General features: G+C 40.5%; 1 protein-coding gene across 6 annotated transcripts in view; it reads right to left on the reverse strand.

Moving 5' to 3' along the window:
* The window catches only part of MYRF (myelin regulatory factor), a 99149-nt gene that overhangs the window by 29251 nt on the left and 47267 nt on the right, over positions 1-22631 (reverse strand). For 4 of the 6 annotated variants that reach the window (XM_072118040.1, XM_072118041.1, XM_072118042.1 and 1 more), the window contains exons 2-6: positions 13157-13241; positions 8284-8607; positions 5595-5656; positions 2775-3054; positions 1665-1759 (exon numbers count right to left, since the gene is read on the reverse strand). In XM_072118040.1, the coding sequence (XP_071974141.1) occupies positions 1665-1759; positions 2775-3054; positions 5595-5656; positions 8284-8607; positions 13157-13241 (846 nt within the window). Of the gene's footprint in view, positions 1-1664; positions 1760-2774; positions 3055-5085; positions 5391-5594; positions 5657-8283; positions 8608-13156; positions 13242-22631 lie in introns of those variants that run through there. The other 2 variants (XM_072118039.1, XM_072118043.1) reach the window with 2 other exon arrangements.

Here is a 22631-nt window from a genome sequence, read left to right on the forward strand (position 1 = left end):
CTTTTCTGTGACACTCATATTTTACTCACATGCTGTCCATTTCCTTCAGATCCCTTGCAATGGTTCTACTCCTTTAATTAAACTGACTGTGCTTGATTAGGAAAGGCACACACCTGTCTATATAAGACCTTGTGGCTCACAGTGCACGTCAGAGCACATAAGAATCATGAGGTCAAAGGAACTGTCCAAGGAGCTCATAGACAGAATTGTGGCAAGGTACAGATCTGGCAAAGATTACAAAAGAGTTTCTGCAGCCCTCAGGATTCTTAAGAGCACAGTGGCCTCCATAATCCTTAAATGGAAGACCACAACTTTACCTCGATCTGGCCGTCATGCCAACCTAAGCAATTGTCGGAGAAGAGCCTTGGTGAGAGAGGTAAAGAAGAACCCCAAGATCCCTTGATCCCCAGAGATGGAAGAAACTTCCATAAAGTTATCTATCACTGCAGCTCTCCACCAATCGGGTCTTTATGGCGAGTCTACTGATGGAAGCCTCTTCTGCAATATGTGCAATATGAAAGTCCTAATACAATCTGCAAAAAAACACATAAATAACTCCCAGACTATGAGAAATGCTCTGCTCTGATAAGATGAAGATTGCACTTTTTGGTGTTAATTCTTTTCTGGTGTCAATCCCAACAGTGACACATGGTGGTGGCAGCATCATGCTATGGGGGTGTTTTTCAGCTGCAGGGACAGGAGACCTGGTTGTCATTGAAGTAAAGATGAAAGCAGCCAAGTACAGAGATATCCTGGATGAAAACCTCTTCCACAGCTCTGGACTCAGACTGGGCCGAAGGTTCACCTTCCAACAAGACAATGACCCTAAGCACACAGCTAAAATAACAAAGCCGTGGCTTCAGAACATCTCTGTGACCATTTCTGACTGGCCCAGCCAGAGCCCCGATCTGAACCCAATTGAGCATCTCTGGAGAGACTGGAAAATGGCTTCCACCAACGTTCACCATCCAACCTGAGGGAACTGGAGAGGATCTGCAAGGAAGAGGCAGAGGATCCCCAAATCCAGGGGGGAGAAACTTGTTGCATTAAGACTCCTGGCTGTACCGGCTCCACAGCTGCTTCTACTCAATACTGAGCAAAGGGGCTGAATATAGTTCTGTTATTTTCTGTCAAGATGGGGTAATAATGTAACTTTTTCATCTTACCAATTGGATGTTATGAAACAAAGGGTCTGATTACTTTCTGTACCCACTGTATTTTCAAATGTATCATCCTGAGCCGCTATGATAAATCTGGAACATGTTCAAATTGCCCCAGTTTACATTTTCTGAGAACAGATAACTATTAAACAATGCTCTGCCTTCTAATAATGGTTAGGGAATTTCCTATCTGATGCACAGATTTCTTTTCACTGTCATTGACTTAATGTTGCCAGGGCAATGCCAATCATTTGGCAATAATTTCAGAGAAGTAAAGAAAAAATAAATTTTTCTACAAAATGCAGTGTGTACACATGGCCTAGTGAATAAAAGACTGATTGTGAAACATAGTCTTTCTTAGTACTAATATATGTAAATGGCAGCGGCCACAGCCAAGGCCTTGGTATGGGAGTGGTAACCGTTATTATATGGAAATGTTCCCCCATACCCTCATGTGCCTGCTCTAACATATGTGTGTGTGTCTATGTCAGTGTGTATCAGTACCCGGCTCCTGTTTCACCATGCCTCCACTGGGTACTTGATCCCTCAGATTAGGAGAATCTGAGTGTTTCCTCTTCTTTGCAGGGTGCACTGGGAGCCTACAATAAAGAACAAAAATATGTTAATATATTAACACTAAGACAATTAGAAAATACAAGCTCCTTCTAATTGTCAGCTCCTGTCTGTTAGACTTTTTTTTGTGTAAGGGTCTGTTCACATTAGCATCATAATGACAGTCATTAACATACATAAACGTACAGACGTAGAAGCACTGATGTATGGAAGTTATATTTACAAAGCTTATAGAGAACTCGTCACTATGAAAATGAAATGTAATCTGCAGGCAGCATGTTATAGAGCAGGAGCAGCGGAGAAGATTATACATGTACTGTACATATTATTGAGCAGGCTGAGATGATTGTATAGTCTCCTATCTGCAGGCCAGTGTATTATGCTACTTACAGATAGGAGACTGTGCAGTTTGCTCAGCTCCTCCATCTCTATATAATACTGCCTACTGTTATTGAGCAGGAGGAGCTGAGGAGATTGTACATTATAACCTATTTGCAGGCAGCATGTTATAGAGCAGAAGGAGCTGAGAAAATTATACAGAATGTCCTATTCACAGGCAGCTTGTTTTAGAGCAGGAAGAGCGTAGCAAATTTATAAATTTCCTCTACCTGCTGATTATGGGGTTAGGCATACAGTGTCTGGATTCATTTAGTTATTGAAGTTTTTTCAGTACATATTCACAGCACAGTATGTCACTTGTTGTTTATTGAAATGCATCCAAACCAAAGCCCAACCCCTGGGACTACACAGAGGATTCTGTCAGGGTGCAAGGTAACACACAATTATATTGTAATGCAAATGCTTAGAGAAAGCAGAAAGGCATATTTGCAATGCAGCGTTAATGGGTTTCTGTAATGTGTCTTAGTGAAAATAAGGTCCCTGGTGACAGGTTCCCTTTAAAGGGAATAATAATACTACAGATTCACTATATGTTCTATGCAAACTTAGAAAAGCTCCTAGTCCTAAAGCAGGTACATCAGGAAGTCTCCACTTTTAACTGTAATGGATGATGAATGCTATGACCAGTATAGTGGTACATACTCTGATCCATGTTGCTGCTGGAGAAGCTGCTGAAGCATCTGAGATTGCTGTGCATGATGGAGGACTGTAGGAGGGATACCAGGTCCGATTGGTGGGTACTGGGGCATTAAGGACTCCACTTTCAGGTACAAATCACGTTGCATGTTAGGATAGTGCTGCTGATGTGCAGGATGTGGAGGAGGTGGACCCTGAAGGTGAGAAGGTGGTGGGTGCTCCAAGCGAGAAGGTGGGGTGATGTGACAAATGTTTTCTGGGGTCATAGTGCGAAGCAGGTGAGGATCTATGAGGAACAAGGAAAATACATTGGTAAATATAAGCTATTTGTCCAACCAGCATTAAAATATCTCCATCCTATAGCAACACACGCAAAAATGTGGAGGTGCTCTAGTTTTGGTGAGTTAATGGTAGTAATCTGCTACGCTATGAGAAATCTAGAAGAAAGGGGTAAAAATCATTGAATCTGTGATAAAATACAGAATTTTAAGTATAACTTATGTCATATGTGACTCCTCCTTTAAAAACAGATCGCTACCAATATTGCATTCCTTGCTCCTTTTCTTTCAATGGCATTTTCTGTTCTGAAGATACTTGAACATTTTTCATTATATGGAGGAGCATCCAGTACGTAATAAGTAGTAGAAACCAGCAGTGAAACAGTTACATGAAGTATATAGTCTGTTCTGTGTGAATGCTACGGGTTAATAACTTCTCTGCACTGCGTTGAACATGTAGGGAAGTGGGGAAAGGGAATGTTCTGTAGATTCGCAGACTGGTATGAAGGTGAATAGGGAATAGGGAAGATCTTGTACCTCACTATTCTGTGTAGGAGACTTTTTAATCTACAAAGCAACATATTCAACTCTGCTATTTGTCTCAGCTACACACAGAGAGCACTGTTACATCACCTCCATATCCTTCCTCCTGTGTGAGCAGGGGGCTACTGATGGGTCGGCTGTGAATGAGCCGGTACCAAGAACCTGCTCTTTCAGACAAATGAGAGAAGTCAGCTCTACGCTAAGAGTCAACAGCTATTTTAGCCCCGCCCTTATTCTGGGACAATACCCCCATTTAAACCGAGCATTTCGGGCTAAACGTGAAGTGGGAATGGGTAGCTGGCTGCCTAAAACGATTCCCTATGTAATTACATAGGGAGCCATTCAGGAGCCAAAAGAGTTGGCTCGTTATAGTGAGCAGAGCCTGATGATCCAGTTCACTATAAAGACTTCCCATCACTACAGGGAGCACCAGCCCCTCTCCTCCTTAAGTCCATATTATGATCATAAATTATGATGATGTCCAGTGTAAAAAATATTTTGGGAGGATAGCCCATCAATAGTTATATCTAGCCAAAACCTTTATGGCTAGGTCGACATCTGAACCCCTTGCTCTGTTGTTCAGCTTCAAGAACAAAACATGAAAATAACAAATCAAAAGATTCCATTTGAAATTAAAAGATTCCATACTAGGCTTCAATTTGGGTCTAACTTTGATATAACTCACAGTGATGATTGATCATCTGTTTTGTTATCAGTGCTCTTTTTACATGTGCTAATGTTTCTGGTCACTGACCTGTGTAAATTGGTCTTGGGTATACAACACATCAAGCAACCATCCATAGACAGAGCAAAATCAAATAGATTAACATATATAGTATATCAGATTAAATAGATAGATACATGAACAGATGATCAATAGATTGATAAATTGATAATAGAAAGAAAATAGATAAATATTTTAAAAAGTAGATAGATACAAGATAACAATAGGTAGATTTCACAGTTTTGTGTTGTTTTTAAGCATATATTAGGCTAATTTGTAAAATCTTCAGAATGAAAAGGCACCAGCTCTCTCATAGCATCTTACATACAGTCCACCTTGTATAAATTACTAGCATACAATGGAATATTTTACTGTGACAGTGTTACAAATACATAACTATCTTGAGGATGATTACAGGACCCCATCTCCTATATTATCTGGGAACATGAATGCAGCAGTAGTTAGAGAATACTCAACAGCGGGAATGTGTGTGGGGCCAGACCGTTTCTCCTGATAAATTTAGGGAGGGGCAGGAAAAGAATTCCAGACATTTTTTTCCTCTGATAAACAAAGATTCAAGTTTGCACACACTGGACTTACTCCGCAGAGACACCAACCCAAACAGTGTCACCTGTCGCAGTGTGTACTCTACAGCCCAAAGACCCGTCAGCCGAGACCCTCCCACTTGTCATACCCAAACAATGGACATGCGGTAACACCTATGGAAGAGTCACTAGACAACCCCTCCAATGCCTTCTTGAAGATCTCTCACCTGTCATCAGTCACCTGTCCGCTTTATAAATCACCTTTGGAAGAATTGCCTCTATGGTGGGTTCATAGGCAATATCAATCCCACAGAAGCTACTTAAGGTGAACTTCCCCTTAGAAGGTCCTTTAAACTATTTCCGAAGCTCCACGACATAGAGGTCAGCTTAATCTTTTGCCTTTCCCATTTTTGGAATCCAAGCATCCGAGTCATCACTTTCACCGTCACCCCTCCCCCAGCTCACCTCTTTAGATCTCATTGCACTAAGTTACCAAAAAGTCTATCTTGAAGGTTTCTCCTTCTCATCAGGCAACATCACTCTCCATAATAATCAGAGGTCCCTTCCCCGGACACAGTCTCCGCACTCTCCTCGTTCCTCTCCCATTTGCACACACAACAGCATAGCCGGTATATTTACACTTGATATGTTTCTTACCTTCTCTCTTTCCTGACCGATAACACCAGCTGGATAAAAGCAATAATGAAGGAGGGGAAAATTCTGCACAGGCACTTACCATTCAGCTGCTGGGGGGAGTACGCCTCTGATCCGGAGTCTGGGGGAGAGTCAGGTAAAGTGCTGACGAGGAGGAAGATGAAGAAAATGTTTCTGAGTTATCTCATGCATTGTTCATATATTCCCCCTAGTTCTCAGAACATGGAGCTTTACGGCTGTTTTCATAAGAAGGAACCTATTCTCTCGTTCATCACTTGGATTGAAACATTTTATTTTATAAAGGTAACATAGCTACAACATGTTCTCACCAACATGGATGATAGAAGCATAAAGTCATTTCCAAAAACATCATTAATTTTTTTTTTTCTCATAGGATCAGTTCACACCTTCTCTCGGGGGGGGGGGGGGGGGTCCGTACCCCCTTCCTTATGTGGTAGAAGAAATAAATAGCACAGCAGCCGGCATCTTTTTTTTCCCACAATTATAAAGGAATGGTAATAGAAAGCAGTATTCTGTACATGAATGTCAATGGGGAACAGAAGGTGAACTGAGACTTTCCACACACATTCCGTTCTCAATTACACCCAATGCAGGTGTAAACTGATCCTTAGTCTGTTAACCACTCTCCATATTAATCCTCATCAGAGGTTCCTACCCTGGAGGCGGAACCCCCTCATCCTCATAGACTGTAAACTCTTGTGTCACCCCCTCATCCTCATAGACTGTAAGCTCTTGTGTCACCCCCTCATCCTCATAGACTGTAAGCTCTTGTGTCACCCCCTCATCCTCATAGACTGTAAGCTCTTGTGTCTCCCCTCATCCTCATAGACTGTAAGTTCTTGTGTCACCCCCTCATCCTCATAGACTGTAAGCTCTTGTGTCACCCCCTCATCCTCATAGACTGTAAGCTCTTGTGTCACCCCCTCATCCTCATAGACTGTAAGCTCTTGTGTCACCCCTTCATCCTCATAGACTGTAAGCTTTTGCGTCCTCTCTTCATCCTCATAGACTGCAAGCTCTTGTGTCACCCCCTCATCCTCAAGACTGTAAGCTCTTGTGTCACCCCCTATCCTCATGGACTGTAAGCTCTTGTGTCACCCCTTCATCCTCATAGACTCTAAGCTCTTGTGTCACCCCCTTATCCTCACAGACTGTAAGCTTTTGCGTCCTCTCTTCATCCTCATAGACTGCAAGCTCTTGTGTCACCCACTAATCCTCATAGAATGTAAGCTCTTTTGTCACCCCTTCATCCTCATAGACTGTAAGCTCTTGTGTCACCCCCTCATCCTCATAGACTGTAAGCTCTTGTGTCACTCCCTCATCCTCATAGACTGTAAGCTCTTGTGTCACCCCCTCATCCTCATAGATTGTAAGCTCTTGTGCCATCCCCTCATCCTCATAGACTGTAAGCTCTTGTGTCACCCCCTCATCCTCATAGACTGTAAGCTCTTGTGTCACCCCCTCATCCTCATAGACTGTAAGCTTTTGCGTCCTCTCCTCATCCTCATAGACTGCAAGCTTTTGTGTCACCCCCTTCACCCTTATGCAATGGAGCAGATGGAGCGGGCAAGCTACTCTGATACACATCTGAGATTTTTCAGTCTATAATGTCAGTCACAGAAAATGGTATAAGTATTGCAGTTTGTTTTAACGCTCACCCCTGATATCATGGTACTTCAAGGGGAGTGGGTACAAAAGTCTTGCTGATACCAGGCTACTTTAAAATCTTGATGTACAATACAGTCAAATGTGTGGGAGATCAAACCCAAGCAATTTAGGGAAGACATACTGACTATTGATAAGCAACAGTAAAAACATGTGGCAGGTAGATTAGGAACTGCATGAGTCGCAGATCCTTTCTAAAATGAAGAGTTTTAAAGGGTATTGTCAGCATAATTATATTGATGACCTATCCATACAAAGGGTATACAGATATTTATGGAGATCTTAAACTCCGCTCTCTATATACACTGAACATATATGTTGTTTTGTCACACATGGGACCTCACTTCATCCATGCCTATGGAACATAACTCACTAGAGCGCATGTATTATAGTTTTTCGGCTGACACTTTTTCAAGTTTCCTGAAGTCGGCCTACTTAATTATTGCAATGTATCTTAACTTTTTTCCCTTTGTGATGCATGTGATGAGTTGCCTGTTTAGTCTCACTTTTGCAACTTTTTTTTTTGGTGTGCGACTTTTTAGTCCCAAATAGCAGCTTTGAAAGTAAGTCTGGGTCTAGCATCCTCTGTTTTGCGACAGGAATGGGACAATTTCAGAGACCAAAAGTCATGAATGTTGTATAAACATCTGGGCCTTGAGGTAGCCCACTGGTACACTGCTTGAGTCGCACCAAAAAAAGAAAAAGTATGCAATGTGAGTGATACATGCCCCCCATAGTGTCACAAAAGTATATGCTATGATCTCCTTATAAATACTATAAGACACTGTATTTCATAAACTATTGACCTGTGTGCCCACACATATATGATTAATTATAAACCTCATTACTTTATGTTTTTGGAAGTGGTCTTGCCCAACAAAACTGGACCCTTAAAACAAAGGCCCTCCAACACTTTGTAGAAAATATGGCCACATAAGCAAACACCAATGCTATAAATGGCACTTGGTAGCTGGGTCCATTAGTAATCAGGACCCTAAACATTTTTGTAAAAAAGGGTTTTCTCATGCATGTCACAATCCTACGTTATCCCCCTATTTCGCCTTCATAATTTACTTGTAACTTACCCGGCTGCATAGCTGGTTTTAGGTTCTGCTTTGATGGGTAGATCAGGTCCGCTCATACACATGGGGGGACCCTGGTAACCTTTAGGATTGACCATGGCATTGTTGTTATTGCAGTTGAGGTGCTGTTGGTAAGGAGGCCCCCCACATGTGCCACTCATACCAGGTCTCACTGGCATCTGCTGACCCATGTGGAGGACCCCGCCTGAGTTGGCTGTCCCACCATGGCCTATATTTGAAATGACCCCAGGTCCATGGACTCCGCTGGAGGTACAAGGCTGACCATGGTTTGCATAGCCGGAGGAAGAAGGGATTTCGGGGAAACAGCTGCGTAGGAAAAAGTAAGAAATATATCTTACAATGTATACGGAAAATGCTATAAAATATACAGAAAAAAGTAGACTTAAAAATGTAGAACATTACAAATAAATAATCTAAAGTATAATTTCAAATAAATATAACATAAATTCTACATAGGAAAATAAACTGTCTTATACTTGCTTTGTCTAACGTCTAGGATAGAAAACTGTAATTTTAACACAGCTATCACAACTCTAAGGGTAACGTCACATCTATTGTATGAATTCTATTACATGTGAAAATGGACGGATAGCATTAGACATAGACGTTAAACATAGACGTTAATGAGACATCAAAAAAACAAACTACACTGGAGCTGCACATAACATCTAAGATGAAATGAAAAAAGAATATTTTTATATTCTTATATTTCTACAAGTGTATTTAGTTGCTGTGGATTTCATTCTATCTTTTCACTAAGCTAAGAATATACATATCGGTATACTATATCCAGCACAGGGAGATATACCCATATACCTAGAACCGGTCCTAAAAGAGCAATACCTGACACAGCAAAGAGAGTATCCTAGAGCCAGGTAATGTCCTTTCCTGCTACACTATAGGACCCCAAGCTTAGCATAATACAGTGTAATAAAATTGGATCATTCCTTCAAAATGACTTGTCTTGTCTTGTAGTGGCAAACCTATGGCACAGGTGCCAGAGGTGGCACTCTGAGCCCTCTCTGTGGGCACTCAGGCTGTCACCCTAGCACAGACAGGAGGCCTGTGAAATTTTTGGTTGTCCGAGCACTAAAAAAAAGTAATATGTGGCGAGCTGGGGTTGCTTTAAACAACATGGCAAGTCACCTCGGCCGGCCGCTAAGTTTATTGTTTTAAGCAGCCCCATCCCGGCCACATATTACTTTCCTTAGTGTCCTCGGGATGGCAGTACCATATAAAGCTATGACAGGGCAGTGAGGTTTTTTCTTGTAGTTTGGGCACACAGTCTCTAAAAGGTTAACTATCATTCCTATAGTCTTCACATTCAGAGCATATACAAGAATTCAGCCTTTCCCCGGAGGGAAGAAAGTGTCTTAGTGTCTCTGACAGTGCAGTATACACTAAGCATATTCAGTATATTCAGTATATTCAGCTAGGCATATCTGTGCAGATGCATATCATTTTACTAGAATTTTACTCTACTGGACAACCATTTTAAAAATATCAAAATAAATTTAAAAAATACTGCATAATCAATGCTAGCATGGCAGATCCTTCCATATATTGGGGCATTGGGTATGTTCACATGAAACACTATTTATTACAAAGTAAACTTTTCTTCAGTCCAATCCATTCATAGAAATTGATCTTAATGATCAGTAACTGCCTTTACAGGACTAAAATCCTTAGAATATGTTATCACTAACAGAACGGTAGCAAATTGACATCCTGCCTATCACATTTTTGAGGTATGAGGTATTACACAAACCAATACAGAATACTGTCTTCAGCTTTGTATGTTCAAAACTACTGACAGATTCCCTTTAAAGCGCGCATACGCATAAAACAAAGCTCAGCCAAACTCACCAATTTTGGCCTGATCAACTCTATTATGTGTATAGAGGATTCTTAAGAATGCATGAATGACAAAATCTTGCATTGCGCATGCCCAAACCTTTTCTTCTTATAGGAAATATGATCCTAATGCAGAAGTATGAATGTGGTTTACTTTCCCATAGTCTGCAATTTCCCAGGATTCTATCAAACTTTTAGTGGGAAGGGCACACTAAAAGGAACCTGTCATCAGGCAGTTGTTTTTATGACAGGTTCCAATAGCCTCTGCCATGTTGATTTTAAAAATGCCTTTATCTGCTTTCAGAGCACTTCCATGACTTTATAAAACTTTATTTTACATAACCTGGCAGCAGGATTGGGACCATTGGAGCATCCTACCACCTAGGGCTCGCCATATGCTGCTTGTATAAAGCAGTGAAAGTATTTTTAAAATCAACATGGAAGAAAATATTAAAAAACAACCTCCTGGTTGACAAGTTCCCTTTAACAAATATTGATAATCCAGGTTAGGATTTCCATGCTGGTAGGTAGAAGAAATTATTATGTAAGTACTTATTATGAAAGTAATGAACAATTCTGAGTGCCACATGTATGGTGAAAGTAATAGATGTCATTACATACATTGGGGCACATTTACTTTCAAGCTCACTGGAGTTTACTAAAAGTGCATTGCCCGTCTATAATGCAGCATGTGTGCGGCAATTCCCTAAGATCGTGCGCCAGAAATCATGAATGTGTCGCTTACCTGCTCAGGTCCAGCAGAGTTCACCATCTTTTTTGTGGTGCATTTTAAACATGGGGCGTGCGACACAATTTAAAAGGTAAATATGGCGCTCAGTCCAAATCAATCCGATGACGCGCCCCCTAATTTGTGTTGCATGGAGGCCAGTGCAGCTGCCCCACAAAAGGATCACGTGCGTCACAATCGCAACGCAGACACTTCTTAAATACCTGTGCAAGACGTTTTAGCCCCGAAAAAGGTGCATAGTCCAACAGAAGTGCAGCATGCGACCCTTAGTAATTGAGCCCCATTGTTGAAAGTTAAAATTTGAATTTATTTTCACCAAGTTTACTCATGTTTAATAGGTGATTGGAGGAAGGTCAGTCCATGTTTTCATGGAACATTCATTCGGCTCAGAATGAATATATAAATGTGAAATCCAATTTTACCACTAGAGGGCGACTACATAATACAAATATGAATCTACTGCAGATTATTAGAATTGTTGACCTTACTGTATGTAAGGAGTTTCTGGACGAACACTACATAGCAATACCAAGGATCTTGTTTTTATTGAAATGGTTTATTATTATTTTAAAAGACATTTTGGGATTTGCTTTTGAAATGGCAACAACCTACATCAGTTTTTTTATGTGAGTTTGTAGCATTCTTTTTATCACAAATAACGCTTCACAGCAATCCTTTTTCAAAGAAATTCTCATTTTTCCCTTTTTCCAATTTTAATTTTTTTTTTAATTAGCTACATCATAGATTGAAAGCTCTTGCAAGCAGGGACTTCACTCCTATTGTTTCAATTGAGCATGTTATTACCCCGTAATATCTTATTTTATTTGTAGATGTCCCCCATTATCTTTAAAGTGCTACAGAATATGATGGCAGCATACAAATAAAGATTATTATTTATAAAGAGCTCTAAATAAAAAAGAAACCATATATTTTTACAGCCATAGTCTGTTTGTTTTGATTGACAGGTCAGTTACGCAGAGTCACCAATGGTGATTCACATACAATAGGCAGGAGAAGTAAGGATTTTTTTTCACAATACATTTTTATTAGATTTTTTAAAATTGTATTTGTTTTTGTAAGCTTTAATTTCATGGCGTCCACAGGAGCCCTTGTTATACGGGAAAATACATCCTGATTATGTGATGACTGTCATAATTGGGGTAAGGAAGGGCCTCAGCCCTCTGGTCAGATGCCTAGTCTGCAGTCTCCTAATGTGCACTGCATTTGTACACAATTATAGACCTATTGGGGCTTATTTACTAAGGGTCCGCAGACGCACTTTCGTTTGGTTTTCCGTCGTTTTCGGGATTTGCGTTGCTGTGACAGGTATTTAACTGGGGATTGTATCGCATGCAATCGGATTGTGTCACAGCTGCGCTGGCTTCCATGCGACAGAAATCGTTGGGGGGGGGGGCGTTGGGCAGGCCGTCGGACGATCCGACTGATTCATACTGAATGCAGGATTTACAAATTGTGTCGCAAGACAATGCTCTTACATGTCGGTAAAAAAAAGGAAATAATTAAAAAGGTAGCACCACCCACTTGACTCCTAAATACAAAAAAACCCCTGGATTTCAATCAATACTGCTGCTCTATATCACACCATTGGATTAGAGCACCTTTTTATGTTGATAGGTGCATCTAACACAGTTAATAAATAGGAATGGCAAAAAATTAGTAATATTGTGCTTCCAATTAAATTTTAGGTGTAAAGTTATGACTGAGTTACTGACCTCAGATAACAATGATGGAGAACATGGGCTACAAACCACAATATCAAGAAAGAAGGTGATGTATTATTATATTTTCCAAAATTTTAATAATAACATATTATGGAATAATCTAGTCTTCCATTCCGTGATGCTTTTTCTTGTATACTGTGCACTAATAAAGGTCATTATAGGATATTCGTATGTGATTATACCGATAACCTAATGTCCTAGATATGAGAAGAAATGCCTCGCTGCAGCATGTCCAATGTCTAATAGTGCGGCTTCTAGGTACATTTATTATTTTATTACACTCACGTCTACAATAAAATACTTGAACTTTATTAATGTCCATAATTAATAGATTCTCTGACACATTTCGGCCAAATAACAAGCCTTAGTATATGACGGATGATAATAATGCAGGTCCCAACACAACACAGTATGGAATGTTAGTCATAAAACAGAATGTAAAGAATATATGTAATATATATATATATATATATATATATATATATATATATGTAATGAATATGAGACTCACATTTCTGAAGAATCCTCTTTACTGATATATTCCTCTAGGATACTTGTGTCAATCGATGGTTCCAGAGCGCCATTTATATCATGTCCTGAAATACAGAATATACTACTGTACTTAGATCCATCTAACCAGCAGTTTGCTCATAACACAAAGACAATTAGAAGTCGGCAAACATTAAGCAAGCAAAACAAGAATTAAAAAGACAAAAATGTATAACTCAAAACATATTGATAGGTGTCTTCATGGATTAAGTATTAAGGGTGATGGTGACCTTACCCAAAACAGTCAATTGTTAGTAAGAAACCTCATAAAAGTATTGAAAATTGAGAGATACCAATAATGTATCTGGTTCAAGTTTAGTGACAAGTTAACATTTTGGAAAAGTGACCTCTAATTCTTTCTTTTTTTAATCTTTCTTTTGATCTAAAACAACAATTAAATCTTTAAACACAACTGTGGGTCCCAGCACATCGGCCATGTCTCCCTCCTCCTCACTGAAGCTGTAAGACAACTGGTCAGCGCAGGATATTCCCCGCTGCCCTGCCTTCAATAGTACAAAATGACTCTTCTGCCCCTCTCTATAAGTACACAAAAATACTTGGGACAGGGATCTTTAATTTATTCCTTCTTATTGATATTTCTTTCAATATCGAACAATTACTATTCTCCTCACTTAGGCTGTAAGACGACTGGCTACTCTACCTGCAATTGCATTATCATTGTTAAAGGAAATTTATCCTCTGGAAACTACTTACCCAAGTAACTCCAGTGGCACATTCCGCAGGACACTGTGACACTGTATCCGTTGTTTATTAATGAATTTACACACTCCTTTGTCTCTGAAGCTTCAGGGGACATTGCGGATGCCTCAGTCAGAGCATGCAGGAGCTATGGTAACACCCCTCGTAGCACTTGCAGTTAATATGCATAATTAAAAAGGTGCTTTTTAAGCAATTAGGAGGCTGTAAATTCTCTAATAAACAACTAATACAGCATCTTGTTGTCCTGGGGAATAAACCATGGAAGCTACTTGGGTAAGTAGTTTCCAGATGGTAGATTTCCTTTAAAGGAAACCTACCACTTGAAGTGGCAGGTTTCAGAAGAAAACACCGAGCACCAGCTCAGGCTGAGCTGGTGCCGGTGCTTATTTTTGTTAGTGTTTTAAACCGCGGTATCGCGGTTTAAAACACTTTTTAAACTGTATAGCCGGCGCAGGGAGGTACGCGCTCGGCGCTTACCATGCGCGCGACTGTGCACGCTGCTACATAGGAAGTGAAGGAGAGCCGCGCGCATGGTAAGCGCCGAGCGCGTACCTCCCTGCGCCGGCTATACAGTTTAAAAAGTGTTTTAAACAGCGATACCGCGGTTTAAAACACTAACAAAAATAAGCACCGGCACCAGCTCAGCCTGAGCTGGTGCTCGGTGTTTTCTTCTGAAACCTGCCACTTCAAGTGGTAGCCTTTAAGCAAAATACTGACTAAAATGCTTCCATGTGAAAATCGCCGTAAACTGTATTGTGTCTAATGTGATTATGTTAATCTTGGCAAATAGTGCATATGCAATGATCATAAAAGGGGTGACAATACGGGGGGGGGATGGGGTGTGTTATCAGATCCTGCACTCCAGAATCGGGCCATCAAAAAGTATGGTGATAAAGTGGGCAGGGTTAGCATGGCGTATATATATATACATCTTATATAGAGTAACAACTACGTGAAAAAGTGCTAGTCGAATTACAGTTGTACATTTTAAAAATTTAGGGTTAATTACGTCAATGCAGATTCAAATAAAACTTAGTGCCGAAATAAAAAAAGAAAAAAATCTATATAAGTTAACCCTTTTGTATTGTTTTCCTATCAGACTAAGGTGGAGGCAAATGTTCTAGAAGCCTCTTCTCCACTGTGTTTTCTTTCTTGTTGTTGATACAATGTGCTCTGTTTTATCTGCCTCCCGTGTGTGGGATGTTTACATCCTCATAGGGCGTGTGCCAACCCTGGATACCTCCTGATTTCCAGAGAGCATGGCTTACCTCCCCCACAAGAGTTATGGAAAGTGTCCCAATTCTCCGCACAAAGAGAGAGCTAGCAGCCAATGAGGTGTAGGTATAAAAGTCAGCTCAAAGTGATAAATACAAGAACTAAACAAATAAAATATGTGCTGGTGCCAGTAAGAATGCCTGTTTGGCTCCAAAATCTCGCGAATTGTCACGTTATGCTCAAAATACAACCAATATATTTCAGACTTTCTGTGCACCCATCAGCACTAACATCTGACATATCTCAATGAAGACAAGAAGGTCATTTGGGTCCAATTTCCATTTAGTAGAATATTATTCTATGTTCCCATAGTAATTAACTAATGTTTTGGACCACTGGGAATAGATGAAATCAGTCATGAATTTACTGGACATTCTTCAAAATAATGCTTTTCTACTAAACATTTTATCACATTGTGTAAAAAATATCTACCTGTAGGTCCTAGTGGATATATACCAAATCACAGCGAAACATTATGAATGACATATTTTATATATTCATTCTAAATGGTCTTCCTGTAAGTCTCCTCCTCTATAGTATTAAAAGGGTTTCAGATATATGGTAACTTGACAATCCCCTATTGTGTCAGTTTCAATGCTCCAATGACCCTGCCAGTATTTCTTTAGTGGCTCATGGCCATACAATGGACAAATAAAGGTAACCGTCTATGGCAAAATAATACTACCATCCATTAACAGGAATTTAGCATTTTATAATGTTGCCATATAGAATATAAATAATACTGTCACAGAGGGACCATTTTAAAATAATACTGCCATATAGTGATAAAAGAACATGTATTTAATACAGAGTAATACCTCTATAAAGTGAGTGAACACCCTAAAGAAACTTAATTGGAAACACACAAAACATCTCAGATTTTGACTTAAAGGGGTTGTCCACTTTCAGCAAATAATTGATATTGTTTGTTAAACAAAACACAATTTTCCAATCTTCTTTACTGATACTGTATCAACTCCTCACTGTTTTATTGATCACTGCTTGTTGTCATTCAACAGGAAACTTTATTGTTCACTTCCAGTGGATAAAATCTGGTCCATGATCATGTGAGGTCACACATTGTACAGCTCTGATTACTCTTGGTGATACAGGGAGCTGTGCACCTGTGTGACATCACATGACAAGGGACCAGTTTCTATCTTGTAAACAATGAAGCTTCCTGTTGAGTGGCAGCTGTCACAGGTGCTCCTGTGACGCATGGCTTGGGCCGCAGGTGCACCCATGTACCCCCTGTGTATCTCTACACAGCGGCTGCAGGGTTACTCACCCGTCCATGCTACAGCGACAGTACCTGTGGTCTGGCACGTCCCTGCCTCCTAGGGTGCACACAAACAACAAACTTTATCAATTATTTGATGAAAGTGGACAACCCCAATAAACTTCTGATCTCTTGAATTTATTTAGTTACTGTAGCTCCTATAGGCCGTGAACACACATATAGGTATATGCACAAAATAAAATAAACCAGAAGTACATACACCATGACATTCACTATTGTGGACTGCCAGGTGTTACATGATGGATGGTAGGCACAGGCTATGTACACAACAAGTGATGATAACATACATTATTTATCAAATATAAATATTACTGCAGCAGGTTCAAAGGGTTTATGGGAAAGTTCATGTTATCACCGTATATAAAGTCATCGGCTGTGATAAGATTAAAATGAGGGACCCTAGTTTCTGACAATAACTTATAAGTCATAAATACATCTACAGTAGGATTCCACTGTCCTACTCCAAAACAACAAAAATAATGCAGACCCAAAATGCTTAAAATGGCAGCAACAGAGCCCCAAAAATCCTATTGGCTATAATGAAGTCAGTTTGTCTTCCATTTTGAATACTGTCAGTTCGTATAATGGAGCCTCTTACCAGGGGTGTATATATATATTAGTACATAGAATAATTCACGTTGCCAAGTTCTTGCTAAGCCAACATTACTTGCAAAGTATCTGCACATTTCTGACAATAGAAACCTCTAAAATGCTAATTGTTGCTCTGATTTACTCTCAACTAGACTACTGTAACTCCCTACTAATTGGTCTTCCACTCCCTAAACTCTCTCCTCTACAATCTATTCTTAATGCAGCAGCCAAGCTTGTATTTCAGACCAAACACTACACGGATGCCTCCAGTTTGTGCCAATCACTGCACTATTTGCCCGTCTCCTTCCGAATTCAGTTTAAAATAATAACCCTCATCCACAAAGCTCTGCATAATGCTGCACCCCCCTTACCTCTATTCTCTCATCTCAGTCTATCGCCCAAATCAAGCTCTTTGATCTGCCAGTATTATTAGATTAATGTCTACTTTAGTTCAAACCTTTCATGGACTTCTCCCGAGCTGCACCAATTCACTGGAATGACCTTCCCCGGACTATCAGACTAATACCCACACTCCAAAATTTCAAACATGCTCTTAAAACCCATCTTTTTAGACAAGCCTATCACACTCGCTAACTTCCTGAAATGTCAACTCTCTCTTTACTAACCCATTCTGTGCCCTCTCCCGTCTTTTATCGGCAAACACCAGATATATACCAAGCTCCAGGCTTCTCTGCAGTCACTTTCACCTTGGACCTTGTATATAAGATGTTGCTGATGACTGGTTCAAGCAGCAGAATTTTTATTTATTAAATTATTTTATACTGTTCTATTATAAAGAATGGCTGGACCATTATACAACCACTTATACTTCTTGTGTCACATCCTTCATAGAATAATAATAATAATTCTTTATTTATATAGCGCACACAGATTCTGTAGCGCTGCACAGAGCTTGCCAAAGCGGTCCCTGTTCCCAACGGGGCTCACAATCTAATCAACCTGCCAATATGTTTTTGTGTGGGAGGAAACCGGAGGACCCAGAGGAAACCCACGCAAAGAATGTAAGCTCTTGTGAACAGGGCCCTCACTCCTATTGTTCCATATGACTGTTAGTGCTCTGTAAAGTAATATTATAGTTGTATGCGATATATAAAGACTATTATTAAAGTATGCATGATTTTAACCATAATCTTTTAAAGAGGACCTTTTGCAAACTTCAACAACTCCAACTTTTTGCTCTATTAGTCTCCCCTCCTTGGACGTACTTAGAATTTTTCTTTAGCCCCACCACTGCCCAGCAAGCATTTCTGTAGTTCCTCCACCCAATATGGTTGGTCCTAGGACCACAGGCTGTGGTGGCACATGATCCTGTCATTTGCTATGACAGCCGGAAACCTCTCCATTCTCCCCGGCCTGTTATCAGCCACGTTTCAGCAAATGTAAGAATGAACTATACTTTATAAGACAAAAGTAAACTACTCATGGCCTCCCTACCTTTTGTTGTAAAGGCAATATGGCTAAGTGAATGTGGTCATTTAAAAGTTTAAGTGACAGGAACTCAGGGCAATGTCAATTTAAAGGGACTTTGTCAGCAAATAGGGTTTGAAATGTCCTTCTTTTATGTGATATCTGGCCATTTACCTATAAAGAAAAATCACCTTCAAAGTCATGTGAAATTGAGCAGAGAAGAGTCATATTTAGAGGTTGAAGTGTCAGTTCAGAAGAATAAGATTATTCTATAATAATGTCATCTTTCAGATCACATGTATCTCTAGTTCTTAGAACCACAAGCAGTGAACTAGAAGCTTATGGGCCCCAGTGCAGAGTCTGCGCCAGGCCCCCCAACTATAATGTATGGTTTATAGTAATAGTCTTCTCATATGGGAAAGTGACACCATAAGGGCCACCTAAACCTCTTAAGCCCTGGTGCGACCGCAACCTCTGCACCCCCTCAAATTACGCCCCTGACCACAAGTCTGATGCTGTCTGAAAGCCGAGAAAGCATTTTTAATATGATGCCATAAGTATATTCATAGGTTCTGAAGATAGGGCCGTCTGAAGTGACACTTCCCCCTCCAGCCTCTAAAAGTGACTCATCTCAGACGAATATGCCTCTTCTCGGCTCATTTACATAAGACTTTGGAAGCAAAAAGGAAATTCTAGAAAGTATATTTTAAACCCAACCTGAGGGGGCTGTTAGTATTGTCGGGTAAAATTGTGTCCTTTTAACTGTGTGAAAGAAATGTAGATGAAATAAAGAAGATGGTAACATTTTGTAAAAATGTTTTTGCTAATAAGACTATATTACAAATTTTAAAGTGTTGTATTTTTCACAAAAGTTGCTTATGACTGGACTTTTTTATGAATGTGTTCCTCCATTGTGTCTCCATGGCTCTTCATTGCCTTTATATGTAGCAGGTGGAACTAGTCTGCATATTCTTGTCCTTGATACTTGTTCCTGAGATTTTGTTTGTGAGGAATGCAGGGACTGTGCACATTACCAGACGGAGCCTTCCCTCTCACCTAAAGCCAGCTTTACATGATTAGAGGCTAATACATCGCTTGATGGTCACGGGACTCAGCCAAAGGATTAGGGGAAAAACAAAAACTTTAGAGCAAGCAGTAGAAGCCCCAGCCAGAGAGAGTCATATTACAGGACCACCAGGATTAGGTCACATTAGGGGATGACCAAGATCAAGTCGCACAGCAGGGCTAACAAAATAACTTGACTCTGCAAGACCACCAAGGTTCAGTCCTGGAGAGCAACGACATGGTTCAATAGATGTTTTATTGACTCTATAGAAACATGGCTTTCTAAGATTTTATACTATAGAGCACACGTTCCATATAGCCATCACATGCAGTGCTAGGGACACCTCGCAGGCTAGCCCTATTCCAATATACACATGAAATGGACTGTGTTTCTCAGCCCATGACTGAGTTTGACTTGACTGCACAATAGGCAAGTCCCTCTCCTGGACAGGACTCCAGATCTGTTTACCATGTACATACACACTAGGTCCAATTCATTTGGAAGCAAATTATTAGTATGTTTTTGAAGTGTTGGAAGAAATCAAAGAACATATTGGAAACCAAGGAAGAGCATACAAGCACCATGCAGGTGACAACATTGAAACCAGAAACCCATTGCTGACCATCTGCCCATAGGACCACTATAGACAAGGAGAAGACTGAATGGCCACTGGGTAATACTACATGTTCCATGTACTGGTCACTGGCCAGAGATGCCCACATGGTTGAATGGTTGAAAAAAACATATGTCCATAAAGCTTAACCAAGGAAAGCAAATGACTGGGCTGTGAGAAACGCAGGGCCGGCGCCAGCACTGGGCAAAACTGGGCAGGTGCCAGGGGCCAGAGCTGCTGGGGGGCCCACATAAGGCTGTACACAAGGAATCCATAGAAGTGAGCGGTACTTTATCTAACGAATCCATAGGGTGATAGGGGGACTTATATAAAATAACCATGAGGGGGCTGTATATAAAATAAGCATGAGGGGGCTGTCTGGGATGATAAACTTGGGAATATTTTAGGGAACAGGAGACTGTTTTAGTTTCTGGGGAAAGGGAACACAATTCTTTATTATAACATAACCATTAATGTTATTTTGCTTCAAGAATACAAAGTGCATCTGGAGCCCAATGGGGCACAATTACTTACCTGGTCCCTGCGCGATCCCCGATCCAGAATGTCTGTCGTGGATGAAGTCTGCTGGGATTCACTACCAGCGTGCGCCCGATATCCTGCATCTGTCGCTTCCCCAATCAGGTCCGGTGGAGTACACCTTCTTCCCGGTGCATGTAAGCGCTTAACTTGTGACACAATTTTAAATGTTAAATCCCGCACGTTGTCTGAATCCGTCAGATCGTCCGTCCGTCCCACAATCCTATCGCGTGCGACACAATCCCCGTCCCAATCCCTGAAAACGTAGGGAAACCCGGCAGAAATGCGGCTGCGGGACCTTAGTAAATATGCCCCAATGTATCCAGCTCCTGTGAGGCTAAGTGATGGCATGCATGCATGGACTCTATTTTTGCAGACCTGAATGGAGATCACATCCGCACCAGTCTATTTACATGGGGAACACATGACTGTCGCACTAAATAATTTTCATCAGTCCCTTTGAAGTAACTGGAGCTGTGCATTTCTTGTGTTCCTTGTAGATGGACCCTCAGCACTTGGATAGATAAGTGTAATTACATGGAGAATCCCTTTAAGTTCTTGTTTAGAAGAAAACTTAGTAGGATGATAGCGCTACATACACATGTCTATTCAAACTATCCAAAAGAAGTCAAGTTGTGATCTACATGTAGTAAGATAGATACTATCCACAACGTCTGGCAGAGTGAGGCCTGGATGTGAGTTAGTAGGACCTGTCTGCCAGGTCTAAACTCATCATCTGTTTTCATGAGATCGGGCAGGTCTGGTTCTCTTAACTGTCAGCCTTTCATTCCATGTACACAATCTTTCAGAGCTCTTTACGGGCTGCCAGCTATTTACAGGATTAGTAAAGACAAACCAATTTTATTAACCTATCCAGCATATTATTGGAATGAGATGTGGCATCTGGTACTTTTCACCATGATTGCAACTAAGCCAGATGTGTATATGGCTCAACAAGGACTCCAAGTTCTCCAAAATTGCAATATTTCATTTATTTTCATGAATTTCCAACAGATGAAGCTCAACTAGTGAGAATCATTTTGCTTTATGCCCTATGCAGTCTCCCTTCCTGTAATTTATAACATCATGCAGACTATATACCACCGTACAGACTGTCACCTGTGCCCTCCAAGCCATGGCATTCCCATATCTCATAATCATGAGTAATCCCCATGCAGTCACCCCTTAGACGCAACTCATCCCACCCTGGAACCCCTTAACAAGAAGCAGATGTGTGAATGCGAGAGGGGAGCCAGGTCAAGCATTTTAATGAGCTGAGGAGTAGTGGTGAGAAGGAGGCTCCTGCCTTTCTTGACAAGGATTTTTAGGATTCTTTTGTTTCCCAAGCAGTGAGACATCAGACGAGAGGTAGACTTCTAACAAAAATGAGACATTCTATAGGAATGAGAGTTACAGTTGTAGATAAGAGTGAATCAAAAGTTCCAGTTCTAGAACATATATGTCCACAAGCCGTTACCACCACAAAGCATCAATCCAAGGTTTGACGAATGGATCTTCAATTCTTGTAGCTTTCCAAGTTTCGTAACCCTCTCAAGCAGCATATGTAAAAAATCCACATTGCCAAGGCATGATTACCGTATATCAGATATTTTGTAAGGTCACATAAAACTTTCTTTCTACCAATAAAAAGTAATAATGAAGTTTAGCATGCAAATGCAGCTAATCAAATCTTGAATGATTAGTTCATTTCCCATTTACACTAACCATTTGTCAATGGTAATTTATGATCTCATGGTCTAGACACAACAAAAGTGCATTATTACCTACTAAAGGCTCACAAGGAAGCAAGATCTGAATGAGCTTCTCCCTATCCCCCTTCAACCATTTTTATGGGGTGTAGAAACCTTTTGGTTTCCCTAAAGTAAGAGTCCTTGGTGTGACTACAA

Source organism: Engystomops pustulosus, chromosome 7, assembly GCF_040894005.1.
Source record: "Engystomops pustulosus chromosome 7, aEngPut4.maternal, whole genome shotgun sequence".
Classification (NCBI taxonomy): domain Eukaryota; kingdom Metazoa; phylum Chordata; class Amphibia; order Anura; family Leptodactylidae; genus Engystomops; species Engystomops pustulosus.